General features: G+C 30.8%; 3 protein-coding genes across 13 annotated transcripts; 1 reads left to right on the top strand and 2 right to left on the bottom strand.

Annotated features, from left to right (window-relative positions):
* Nucleotides 1–475: 475 nt before the first annotated feature.
* Nucleotides 476–5,058, bottom strand: slim (scruin like at the midline). Of its 2 annotated transcripts, none has more exons than XM_089083492.1 (5): nt 4,878–5,058; nt 4,112–4,750; nt 2,853–3,086; nt 2,300–2,629; nt 476–2,223 (listed from the first exon to the last, which is right to left on the bottom strand). In XM_089083492.1, exons 2-5 carry the CDS (start codon nt 4,550–4,552, stop codon nt 2,041–2,043), a joined length of 1,188 nt encoding a protein of 395 aa, XP_088939618.1. In that variant the 5' UTR covers nt 4,553–4,750; nt 4,878–5,058; the 3' UTR covers nt 476–2,040. The 2 variants fall into 2 exon arrangements, with proteins under 2 accessions (XP_088939618.1, XP_011646488.2); XM_011648186.3 differs by having other exon boundaries at nt 4,112–4,733.
* A 90-nt stretch (nt 5,059–5,148) lies between these two features.
* Rrp45 (exosome complex component Rrp45) lies at nt 5,149–8,456 on the top strand. Of its 4 annotated transcripts, none has more exons than XM_011648183.3 (9): nt 5,149–5,287; nt 5,372–5,453; nt 5,637–5,731; nt 5,980–6,202; nt 6,422–6,639; nt 6,805–7,032; nt 7,720–7,844; nt 8,081–8,166; nt 8,268–8,456. In XM_011648183.3, the coding sequence occupies exons 2-9, from the start codon at nt 5,388–5,390 to the stop codon at nt 8,403–8,405; spliced, it is 1,179 nt and encodes a 392-aa protein (XP_011646485.2). In that variant the 5' UTR covers nt 5,149–5,287; nt 5,372–5,387; the 3' UTR covers nt 8,406–8,456. The 4 variants fall into 4 exon arrangements, with proteins under 4 accessions (XP_011646485.2, XP_011646484.2, XP_011646486.2 ...); XM_011648182.3 differs by having other exon boundaries at nt 5,173–5,311; XM_011648184.3 differs by lacking the exon at nt 5,149–5,287 and having other exon boundaries at nt 5,294–5,453; nt 8,099–8,166.
* On the bottom strand, nt 8,443–11,593 carry LOC105433077 (tRNA (carboxymethyluridine(34)-5-O)-methyltransferase alkbh8). 7 transcript variants are annotated; one of them, XM_089083488.1, is made up of 9 exons: nt 11,069–11,591; nt 10,810–10,910; nt 10,633–10,725; nt 10,494–10,532; nt 10,301–10,423; nt 10,010–10,210; nt 9,423–9,799; nt 9,200–9,355; nt 8,443–9,046 (listed from the first exon to the last, which is right to left on the bottom strand). In XM_089083488.1, exons 3-9 carry the CDS (start codon nt 10,712–10,714, stop codon nt 8,465–8,467), a joined length of 1,560 nt encoding a protein of 519 aa, XP_088939614.1. In that variant the 5' UTR covers nt 10,715–10,725; nt 10,810–10,910; nt 11,069–11,591; the 3' UTR covers nt 8,443–8,464. The 7 variants fall into 7 exon arrangements, with proteins under 7 accessions (XP_088939614.1, XP_088939615.1, XP_088939612.1 ...); XM_089083489.1 differs by having other exon boundaries at nt 11,286–11,591; XM_089083486.1 differs by having other exon boundaries at nt 10,494–10,725; nt 11,286–11,593.
* Nucleotides 11,594–12,918: the final 1,325 nt, after the last annotated feature.

Here is a 12,918-nt window from a genome sequence, read left to right as displayed (position 1 = left end):
CCCCCTTTCTCACCTTCATTTGCTAAAATTATGCGATGAAATTCAACAAAATTGAAATATTATGCAACACACACATTAATACTTCAAAATTTATATGTGTACATGCGTGGTGTGTATTCTATGTATATATATCCTTTAACTATAAAAAATTTCATATATAACTGTGCATGATACCTAAAAATTATATTGAACTTTTTAAATAAAAAAATATTATAATGTAAAAAAACAGAATCGACACTTGTTAAAAGGAATCAAACTACATCAACTCTTAGAAAAATAATGTATTCTGCTTAAATGTTATTAATTTGAAAACTTAAAGAAGAGGTATTGGGAATTGATTCAATTATCTTTTTCTATTCTCTTAATTACTGATTTAATTATTTACATGATGAAATTACATAACAATACTTTCTTTATATAAGATTTAGGAAATATTTTTTTTCACGAATTCATGAAATAAAAATAAAACACCTGATTTGGAAGATTCGATTTTTCTATATTCCTCTTTTTCATTTTTGTATTTACAATCTTCTTTTCTAATAATAAGTATTAATACACAGCTAAAATCTTAAGTAAACAGCACCGAGAATCTATTGCGTAATTACGATGCATGATACGCTGCTCGGAATTAAAGGGTCATTTGTCCGCAAAATTTAATCCTATATCCGAACAATTAAGATTTAAAGCTACGGAGACAATATCTTGATAGAAATTGTCGATCTTAGCATATTCTCAGAATAATGACATCTATTCAAAGAATAAAAAACGAAAAATAAGAAAAGAAAAGAAGACAGTTAAATTTATTATTGTAGAATAATTTTGTTCGAAATATGTATTTCTTCAATATAAAATTTGCGAAGAAAAAGGGTAATGGAAACATTTTACGCTAAGACCCTTGAAATTTTTGATTCATCGAACGAGCAGTTTGGCGAGCATTATTTTAATTAATAGGCACTGAGGATAAGTATTCGTGAAATATATGTTCAATCCTTTTGAGATAAAATACACAATTAACAATATCTTTCTTCGATATTATTTGTGCTCATCGTATTTGAATACTCAGAAATATCTCATCGTCACATAGTGAACCGATGACCTCTATTAATTCTAATATCCTTAAAGAAACAGATATAAACAAATATGTATCATGTACAGCTTTAGAATAAAGAAGAATGAATATATTGTACAATATAACATTAAATATGTTAATAATGAATTAACTACCTTTAGACGTACAATTCTTTACATATTATTAATTTTTTTTAATTATCTTATCATATTTGTACATTTTTTAGACAGATATATAATTATGTTACTGTTAATATCAGAAAAATAGCGTATCTGATAATTTAATATTAAATGTCGGATAAATACCGAGTTATAAATTGGAGGAAGAGAGAAAGTCTATCATTTTGCAAACAGCTCGTTATTGAGACTCAACTCTTTCGCTGCAGCCATATAGGTTTATAGCGAGAAGTGATATGCAATTAATTAATTACTACATACAGCTTTATTTTTTTAGTTTTTCCTTAAAACATAATAATTTCCTGAAACTTATAAAATATACGAAAAATTGTAACAGGTAATTTTTCAGTCATGCTTAGCAGTTATGATCGTTTAGGCATGGTTGAAAAATAACGTACTATTTCAGAAATTATTTTACATTTCTACATAACAGATCGGATAGATGCTCAGTTTTCCATACATTTACAAACATCAGGATTGCGAAATTATATTTTTAAGGAAAAACTAAAAAATAAAATTGTATGTAGCAATTAATTTATTGCATGTCATTTCTCGCCTATGATGTCATAAAAGGCCGAGTTGATTGCTCAAGAGAGCCGAGCCTTAAATCATAAATATAATAAATAATATGAAATTATTTACTCTGCCGATATTATACAATAAAATCGTAAAAAAAAAGAAATCTATCGAAAATCATGAAATATCGAATAACGATGATCGAAGCGTGACCAAACGCTTTAAAGTGCGTAAAAATAGCTGATTTCGAAATTTGGGAATATTATGGAAACTAGTCGTTCACGTCGTTGGATCATAAGAATTGAGTCTCTGTACGAATTTTAAGGGTATTCCCATGTAAAGCAATCTATCTGGCGAATCTTCTTTCAAACTCGGATAATAATAATTCAATGCCTGCCAGCAAATCTCAGATAGTTTAGGAATCGTCAGCCAAGCGGAATGAACCGCATTTGTTCTTTGCACCTGTACAATGAATAAAAGTTTTTGAATCATTGAAATAAAATATGTGTCATGGTATTCGGGAAAATACAATAATAACCTTATTATTCATTTTGACTATACCGCCGAATATGTACATGCGACCTTCTGGAGTCAATGCAGCCGAATGAAAGTACACGGGACACGGTAAAATGCATTCTCTCAGGAGTGTCCACTGTAGCGTACTGAGATCAAGCCGCCAAACATCAGAGAATACCCAATCGCCGTTGTAACCGCCCGATATGACGACCGAGGTGACGCCACTCTTCTCATCCGTGTACTGAACGGAACCGTGACAGCGTCGTGGCGCCGGCACCATGGTCTCTTCGGTATCACCGTGCGTGCTCAAAATCTTCCAACTATTGGTTTTTAAGTCAAATGCTGGTATTTCCTGACAAAGTTTATTATAAATATTATATAAGGTAATAGAAATTACTATGAAAGTATATTCTTACATTTTCATTAATAATAATTTATATTCATATTAATATGAATTTTTTTATTATCATCTAAATTTTATTATATTATCAATATAATATGTATATAAAAGCCATGTGCTTTATAATTTTTAAGCAGAACATTTATATATAATATATATAAGTTTGTTCACTCACTGAGAAACCATAGGACTCTGTTGAGGTTCCTCCACCTAAGACATAGATCATTTTGCCATCAAAAGCCAATTCGTGCCTGTATCTTCCATGTGGTTCCGACTCGTCTCTACCAGAGCAAACGTATACTACTTCCCAGACACCTCTTCTTAAGTCAAATCGGTGAATATCACAGGTATATTCATAACCAGTAGTACCGCCGACTGTATAGAGATAAGAATCATGGCATACCAGCGCCTGTCCATAGAAATAATAATAAATATATATAAGCTATGTATTATGTATATTTATGAATATATATTATAAAATATAAAGATAATCAATTTAATGCTCATATATATTAATGTTATAATTTTTATTGTGACCATATGTTCTAGAAATTTAAAATAAACCAAAATTGATATGTAAATCAGTTTCATTTAGATTTTTATATTTAATATTTATATTTAATATTTTTGCATTCAGTTTTTAATTGATTTTTATTTTATTTTAATAAATTTACTAAATTTATTAAATTTTATAAATTATAAATAAATTTACTAAAATATTGCATAGTTTAATGATAAAATAATTGCCTTTTATCAAACAAAAACAATGCTTTGCCAATTAGTAACACAGTTATCACAGAAAATGAATTCTGAAATTCCCTGACTTTTCCATGTTTTACAGACGACAATGGAGAATTTTCCATGTTCAATAATATTAAATGTTAATAATTTTAATGTTTAGCTTAAATACAAGAAAACAAAAATATAAGAATAGCTTACATTATTAGATACAACATAAGAAAGAAAGATAGAAATCTAGAAATATAAATAATCCTGAATTTCAAGTCAACAAAACTAAATGAGTATTGAAAAAAAGAATAGAGTTATGAAAAGAGAGAGTAAATAAAAATGCTGAAAAATATATAAATATTATAAATACTTTTTGGAAAAACATTAAGGAATTGTGAGCAAAGTTCAGAATTCCAGATTTCATTGTATCTTCTCCTGCCTTTTCCAGGTTTTTTCTGGCCAATTTAAATTTTCATAAGCTTTCCTGATTTTCCAGATTTTTTAAATTTGTGACTATCATGGATTAAACCATGAAACAAACTAGACTGAATCTTGCCATCTTATATAAAGAAACTTTTAATGAAAATTATCTTACTCTAAAAGAAATAAGAATCAAAAAGTCAAATTCTAGAATATAGTTAGACAAATAAATCTTGATATCTCATAAAAAACAAAAATTCAAATAATAGAAATAAGAATAATCACCTGTCCATATTGAGGTTCAGGTAGATCACCAGTGGCTGGCACAATCTTCATTGTGCCATCATCCACATTGCAGACATATAATTGATTGCTGCAGCTCTCACCAAAAGGAACACCAGTACCACCATATACCATAAGTGCGTTACCGCACAGTATCACTGCATTTGATGCAAGCTCGTTTGGCATGTTTTCCTGACCAGGCAGGCGCTTCCATCGTTCACTCACCAAGTTAAAACGCCAAAGTTCCTTGAACAATGGTTTACTAGCAAACCAAGTCTGATCGTTGCGCATATCTGGGTCGGTGTCAGATACGCACGGGTTGAAGCCACCATATGAATACAGATTTCGATGGTCGCATGCGATTCTGTGGCCGCTGCGCGCCTTCGGTCGCTCCGGCCCGTACGCTTTGTGTTTGGTGAACACAAATGGTTTGAACGTATACATGCTGTCTCGCTGTTAATGAATGAAGCCAACGTCGCCGACGCGATGATTACAAGAGAAATTGAAGATTCAATAGGTTAGCGTGGCTCTCCTCTTCGGCGAAGTTTCGCCACGCGCTGCGGTCATTCCTAACCTCAAAGACACCAACCTAACCTCCACGCACGTCGCCTATCTATCTATCTATCTACAAGAAGAGAAAATCTAGACCTGTTTTAGATCTCAATTTTCGACACAACACTCTTCGAAATTTTTATATGAGATTAAAGGAAATCAAATTGTTCTTTCGCTTCCTTCTCACCGTAACTTTGCAATCGTAAACATCACTTACTTCCTTACGACGGCAGCTGATCGCGTTCACACTCCTTTCGCGTGCCCTCTTTCAACGTGCTATTCGCTCCATCATTCTCCGAGCGATACACACCCAAACATTTCAAGCATTTGTCTATACTGTTCAAAACGCGAGGAGGAAGGCGTAGCGTCGATGCTGAACCGGGGCTCTATTCGCTGATGTTTATTTTCGGACGTAACGCGATCCGCACCGAGTGACGTCCCACAACATCCTTCCTTTTAGGATTCAATGAAAACAAGCCGAGATGTCAGTAAATGCAACTCCCGAACACTCTGCGCGTGACGTACGTGAAAGAAGCGATAATTAACCAATCACAATTCGCTCTTAGGATAAAGCAGTAGTTGATTAGCTACCGCTCCGTTTCTTGTTGCTTGTGACATATAACACGTGTGAATATGAGACAATTTAGTTTGGTTCGTATAGATTATGCCGGTTATAAACAAATCTTGATTTATAAATTGTTTTTATCGTAGATAAAAGTTTTAAAAGATGAAAGAGGTCCCGCTTACAAACTGTGAACGAAATTTTATAAACAAATGTATAGAAGAAGAAACGGTAACTACTTTTGTTATTTTCTTTTGTAAATTTATATAGTTTTATAATTTACATATGTTATAATTAGGATTACTTTAAGATTTTTTACAATTACGAATGTAAATTATTAGAATATATTTAAAATATTTTTCTTTATATTTATATATATTTCTTATAATATTTTATAATAAATCCATATTTCAGAGGTTAGATGGCCGAAAATTATTAGAGCCACGTCCGGTGAAGCTTTACTTTGGCTCTAGCTGGGGATGCTGTATGGTATCTCTTGGACATACAAGGTAAGTTAAACTAAGTAAGGTAAGTTATGATTAGAAACAGAAAGATTTTGTCAAATGATCATAATAATTTTTCTTATTTATATCGTATATAATTGTAAAAAAATTATTGTTATTTATTGTTAATTGTTATTTATTTATTAGAATTAGAATTTAAATATTACTTGATAATGTATAGGTTTTAAACATATGTAGTGAACATTTTTTTTAAATAAATATGTAAAACATTGAGAAGAGAAATTTTTTTATAGAGCAGTAGTACAAATATCATGTGATATACAACAGCCTAAAACATCTCGTCCTAATGAAGGTACGATACGCATAAATGTTGAGCTCACACCTTTAGCAGCACAACATTTTGAAAGTGGTAGACAATCTGAAGCTGCCATACTCATCAGTAGGCAGCTAGAAAAATGTTTTAAAGATTCAAAGTGCATAGACCTAGAATCTCTTTGTATTGTAGCAGATAAAAAGGTTATTAAAATGATATTGAATATTGTATATATACAATAATACACACACACACACACACACACACACACACACACACACACACACAATTGTATATAATTATTGTACATAATATTATTGTGTGTGTGTGTGTGTGCGCGCGCGCGCGCGCGCGCGTGCGTGCGTATGCGTGTGTGCGTGTGGTGTGTGTAAATTTATATCATGATTTGCATTTTTATTTAGATATGGAATTTGAGAATTGATGTTAATATTATAAATCATGATGGAAATCTGGTGGATTGTGCTTCTATAGCAACGCTTGCTGCTCTTATGCATTTTCATAGGCCAGATGTCACCTCTACTGGTGAAGAAATTATTGTACATCCAGCTTCGGAAAAGGATTTTCTACCATTGACATTGTTCCATTATCCAATCTGTGTATCCTTTATAACTTTCAAGAGGTTGGTCAGGCAAACAAAAATTATTTCTTGAGAATTTTATATATAAGATAAAAAAGAAAAAAGAGCCTTTTCAATATTACTTGAAAAATTTATCAATAAAATTCAGTAATTCTTGGATTACTTCAAATGTGAAAATAATATGAAATATCTTACTATACTTTATAGTGGCCATACCATAATGGATCCTACGTATAATGAAGAAAGAGTTGGCGTAGCTGAACTGACTCTCGGCATGAATTCTTATAGAGAACTTTGCAGTTTGCATTTTGATTATTTAACGAAAACTATGACGATTGAGGATGTCATATCTGTGGTTTCTAATGATGCGGCTAATTATGCGACGAAACTAGTGCAGCAAATCAAAGAAGCGGTAATCAAGGATGTACAATCGCGGTAAGATTTTAAAACGACGTCTATTAAGGGACACAGCCACTTTGGCTTATAAAACATATACGGAAATTTAGTGTTCGAAAATTGAGCAACAAATTAGCAACAAAAGAACACTAAATTTCTGTATATGTTTTTATTCAATTGCGCTAAAGTGACTGTGTCAGCTTAATAGACATCTCGAAATGACTTGCAAAATAATTTATCCATCACTTCATACTCTTTTTCATTTACAATCCTTAACTTTCCAAATCAAAAAACCAATGCATAAATAAAGATGAAATAAGAGATGAAACCAAATTCCAAAAATTAATCTGTTTTCACATGTCACTCTAACATTTTACTTATATTGTATGTGTGTGTGTGTTAATAAATATAGCACACACACACACACACACACACACACACACACACACACACACACACACACACACACACATACACACACGTTAATAATTTACTTTTTAAAAATTTGTATTTACTAATATAACATATAATCTAAACATTTTTTAGTCTTTAAAAAATTTATATAAAAGTATTAATCTGGACTTTTTAATTATGATAATTCATTTAATATAAAATATTATTCAGAAAAATGCAATTTCCTATTTTTTTCTCTAATTTACAAATTTGTTTCAAATAATAAAAAAGAAAATTATGAATTAATTTGTAATTTTTTAAAAAACATTATAGGTACAAAAAGGATGACAGCAATGTATCTAGATTTAAAGAGAGTATTCAAGTGAATAAATTGACGACAACAATTGGTGATCATATTAGCATTAAATTACATAAATGGAACGCAACTACAGTCGAAAGTACACATTCGTCCAATTATTTCTTTCTAATTTAAAAATCTGTATAAACATTTTTTAACCTAAACATTTTTTAAACTAAATTTTATTATATTATAAATAGGAGTAAAGTAATATAAACTTTAATGTTTTGATGATTATTTTTAAATACTAAATTTTATTTATGTAATTAAAATGAATAATTAAACATTAATCTAATTTTAATTATTTAATATATGTGTTAAATAATTAATTTACAGATGATTTTATGGAAACAGAAAGTGAGGACAAGAGTTATATTATAAATTGTGAAGAAGGATCTGCTGATTTAATACCAGTTTTCGACGTAAGTATTAGAAAAGAATATATTAAGTATTGCAATAATTTTTTTATTTTGAATTTGTTTATTTCTGAACTTGGTTAAATTAGTCATTAACATTTTTACAGGAATCAGTAAAGGAAGAAACTCTTAGTATATATGAATCTGATTCGGACAATGAGATTCTTATCAAATCACCATCTCCAGAAAAAGAAAAAATAACCATGGAAATAAGCCATGGGAATAAAATAGAAGATAGTGATTAGATTCATATAGCAATATAAAAAAAATATAAAATGAAGATTAATGAGACTAAATTTAATTTTTATTCCACAACATTTGTACATTTCTCCAAAATTACGCACCAATTGCCTTGATCATAGTAAATCTCTTTAATCGAGACAGTAGATATTTCTGTGCATAGTTTTGCAAGTTCACCTTCTTCAAATACATGATAATATCTTAAATGGCATTCGCCGCTTTTTTTCGTCCAAGGGACCAACATATCATTATGAGCAAAGTTCGTTCCATTTTCGTGAATCGGTAGCGTTAAATTACATTCGGTGATTTTCTTGTAATTAATTGATTCGCTCCGATCAGTTTCCTTGCTTTCTGTCTTTTTGTTTCTTTTGCCATATTTCAGATAAAACGAATCCACAGAATTTTTACGCTGTTCTTTCGCCCATACATAAATCAGGCACTTTCCTTTCGGTCTTAATATTCGAATCATTTCGGAAATGGCGCGTAGTCGCCGTTTTTGAGTGGACAGATGATGAATTACTGCGATGCTAATTACCGCATCCATGGAATCATCTCTGTATGGCAAATGTAGACAATCACAATGAAGGACTTCAAAGCCTCGTTTACGACATATATCTATTAATCCAGAGCTACGGTCACATCCCATCTAAAATCATCTTCAATATTAGTGATATCCTGATTTAAAAAAGTACAATGCGAACTAAATTAAATCTCTAAAACGTAGATATTTAAGTTCATCTTAGTTATACATTCCTGTCGATTAAATACCTCTAAACGATTTAAATCATAGAAAAAATACCTTGTATATATTCCAATTTTCACAAAGATATTTGCCATTTCCACATCCCACATCCAACAGTAATGTACCTTTTTCTAAACTTTCGAGAAATTTAGTTATATTAGGCCATGGTTTTTGTCGTGTTTCACTAAAGTGACTCGATATTTCCTCGTAAACCTGAGAATACAATTTCAACAAAATAACAAAAAATAAGATTTCTTATAAATCCGAATTATAGTCTTACCTTATGTACGTATGAATTTTCCAATCCTGATGCAGTTTTGATATCAGTGAAAGTAACTTTATTCGTATCACAGTGTTCTTTGAAGTCGCAACAACAATCATCTCGTCGCACTTTTCTAAAGGTGAAAGATACTCTAGTACCACGTTCTCGCGTCGTTGTTCCATTTTCTGTCTTGATTATATCATTATGACGAGGACAGATGCCATGCATCCACGCATATCTTGCTTCTCCTGACATAATTAATAAAGATCTAGCTGGTAGAAAAATATCGATCTTCTTATTATTTCTCTTAAAATTCATAATACATGCAGATCCCAGTGACAAAGATAATATCGTGTCTTCGAAAATGCTATGCGTGTCAATATGCGATGGTATGCCTTAAATGCATAATATGAAATCATTAAAATAATTTAGTATCCAAATTACAGTTATATAAATTTATATTAAAAATTTTATGACAAAAATTTTTTTATGAAACAAAAGAGAATATATAGTACAATAAATTATTAACTTAATTGTAAACGTAATTATAAATTATTAATTTAATTATAAATGTATTCATAAATGAGTGTCGAGAATTGATCTACCTTGTCCAGGTAAATATTTGTTGATAGTCAGCTGATCATATATGTATTTATGGCCATGTTTATCAAATAGAATCTGTAGAAATTTATAGTCTTGAGGTATCGGCGCGATAGGCTTGTCAAGATTGATCATATTAGTGCCATATTCAAATTCATACCCAAAATGTTTCACCTGTCTATGTTTTAGTTGTGATAAAACAGATTCTGCAACAGCAATTTAAAATAAGAAATACAAAATCATTTTTCTTTCTTTTCTTAATTGCATTGTTTCATTGTACTATCAATTTCTTTTACCACATTCGTCCCAATTGAGTGTTTTTAACAAAGTTTCCTCTTGTTCTTCAGTTATAAAATTCTCTATTAATGTAAGACCAGGAGGAAATGCAGAATCAGATGCAATATACTCTGTGTTGGAAACTAAAAAAATAATTGTTACAAAAGGAATTCTAAAGTTGCATCATAACTTCATTATGACAGAAATATATACCTGTTTCAGTATAGCATACATATAATGGACCATTCTGACCTGGAAGTTTAATACGTCCATGAATGTAATTGTATATGCATGTAGCATCCTCCTTTGAGTTACACGTTACAAAACAATATGATTTGCCTGCTGGCATTACCAGAGTATACTTTGAGATCAATGTGTCTAATACACATTGCAAAGTTTCCCTCTTGATACCAGTAACTAAGCCTCCATTGCATATCATCAAATACTATATGAAATATGAAACTTATGACTTTGTGACTGTCAAAATTCTATATTTCAAGATTTTATATTTTAATATTTTGATATTTACCTGCGTAGGTTGTTCAGTGCATTTAATATTCATGTCTCTGAGCAATCTGTGCTGAGCACGTTTTTGTTTGCGCACGTTTTTTTTGTCGTTTCTCTTTTCGGCTGTAATAATTATTTCATTAGTCGAAGACATAATTCTCAATGTTTAAATGTTACGAAGAAAAAGATTTCATTATAAACTGCTTCAACTCTGCAAAACAAAATTAGATTTTGTTTAAAACTAAATATAGATAAATTATAAATTTAATTTATTTATTTACTATTTTATTTATTTCTCTGTTGGTCTTTCTCCTCTCATACATGTTACGTACAATATCTAATGATAAAACATAACCTAAACATATGTAAAACATAATCTACTAAACAATTTCTTATAGTAGATATATACGTATATCATTTTTTTATCAGAAGATTAAATTAATTTAAAAATTTAAATTAATTTAATTTTTATTTTTTACTAAGAAATCTAAATCATACATTTTCCCATATACAAATCCAGTACAAACATGAAGAATAAATTAATAATAGAGCAGACGGAAATTATGGATGTCAAAACCAGAGGGGACAAACTCCCTTCTTGGAAGAGGAGACTAGAGACACTACAATCAGAGGGCGTTTTCCAGCAAGAAATACAGGTCTAGGGTGCGTTCCGTTTCACGCATGATGCTGTAACGTCCGCAGAAAATTAAAATTGCGTTCATCCGAAATGATGTAGAGCGGTACCTTAGGTTAACGCATGCGCGATTTTAAATATTAAGACATAACTTTTATTATTTTACGGTTTTATCGATATTGATACAATTTTATATATATATGTATATATATATATATATATATATATATATATATATAATTGTATCAATATCGATATATATTTTTTTTTTATAACTTTCATTATTAAGATAATTAAGTTAATAATAAAGCGAGAACTCATTTTTTTTCGTTTTGTGATAAAAGATATAATTTTATTTTACTATTATTATTATTGTTTTTCTTTTGGGGAGAAAGATATAATTTTATAACGTAATTTTCTTTTTCTCGAATTGCCTCTTCTTCGGTTTCGATACTGCAACTGTAAAAGAGACAAAAAAGCGTTCGACGATCTTAGTTTATAAAGGGGAGATTTATAGCACTCAAAATATTCCTAATATAAACTTTCCAACGAAGGGCTAGCTCAGAGAGTCTTTCGTTGTGCAACGAAAATTTAACTGATGAAAATGTTAAAGGAATTCTCATTTTGCAATAATAAGATTTATTATTAAGTGAAAGATATCTATTAGATTCGGAAAAAATTAACGGAGACCGACTGGATTTGAACTCGGGATCCCTCGTCTACCAATCCGACACTTAGTCTGCACGACCACGACGGCTCCTTTCTCTTAGCTGTTTATATTCCGAATCTCTTTCATGACCGCTTACGGTCGTCTAATTCTTACATAAGCATTAACGATATCTCCGAAAAATATTAGGTCTTAGCTTTATTTTTCTTCCTTTCTTTTCCATTTATCTTTTCCTATTTTCGCGTAAATACCGTGGCACGAAATAAAAGGCTCAGTCGAGGAGTGTTTTGTTTGTTCCTCCTCTTTGCATCGGGCCCTACTCTAGAGGTACAGCTTGGACGCAGATGCGACAGTCGTTATCAAATCATCAGAGAGTGCAGTCGCTGTCTCAAATCGCTGAATCTTATAATTATAAAGGAAAAGTAAAAGGAAAGAAAAAGGAAATTATTAGAATTCTAATACCTTTAATAACTTACTTCTAACAATTTAAGATAATTATTGCTTCTAATATTATTTGGAATATTATTTGTGTCGCGGCTATCTACATCTTATAATTTTGAGTGAAGGAATGCGCGTAATATGATAAAATATTGATTTATTGATTTATTGATTGAATTCTTGTCGGTACCAGGTTTCGATTGTTACCAACGAAGATTCAGATGACACGTCTGAGAAAGAACTTTCCCTCTCTTAATTATGGGTTTGAAAGAAGGAAGTGATGAGAAGCTCGCGCGGGGATTCTGACCATTTCCACCTATAAATATGCGTGCGGAAAAAGCGGCCGCGGCCTTTCTTCGGTACTAACTAGGCGGTGACATTAGTTTGTGGCG

Source organism: Pogonomyrmex barbatus, unplaced genomic scaffold (genome assembly GCF_055798465.1).
Source record: "Pogonomyrmex barbatus isolate J1 unplaced genomic scaffold, ASM5579846v1 scaffold7, whole genome shotgun sequence".
NCBI classification, from domain to species: domain Eukaryota; kingdom Metazoa; phylum Arthropoda; class Insecta; order Hymenoptera; family Formicidae; genus Pogonomyrmex; species Pogonomyrmex barbatus.
This window is presented reverse-complemented; position numbering and strand designations above follow the sequence as displayed.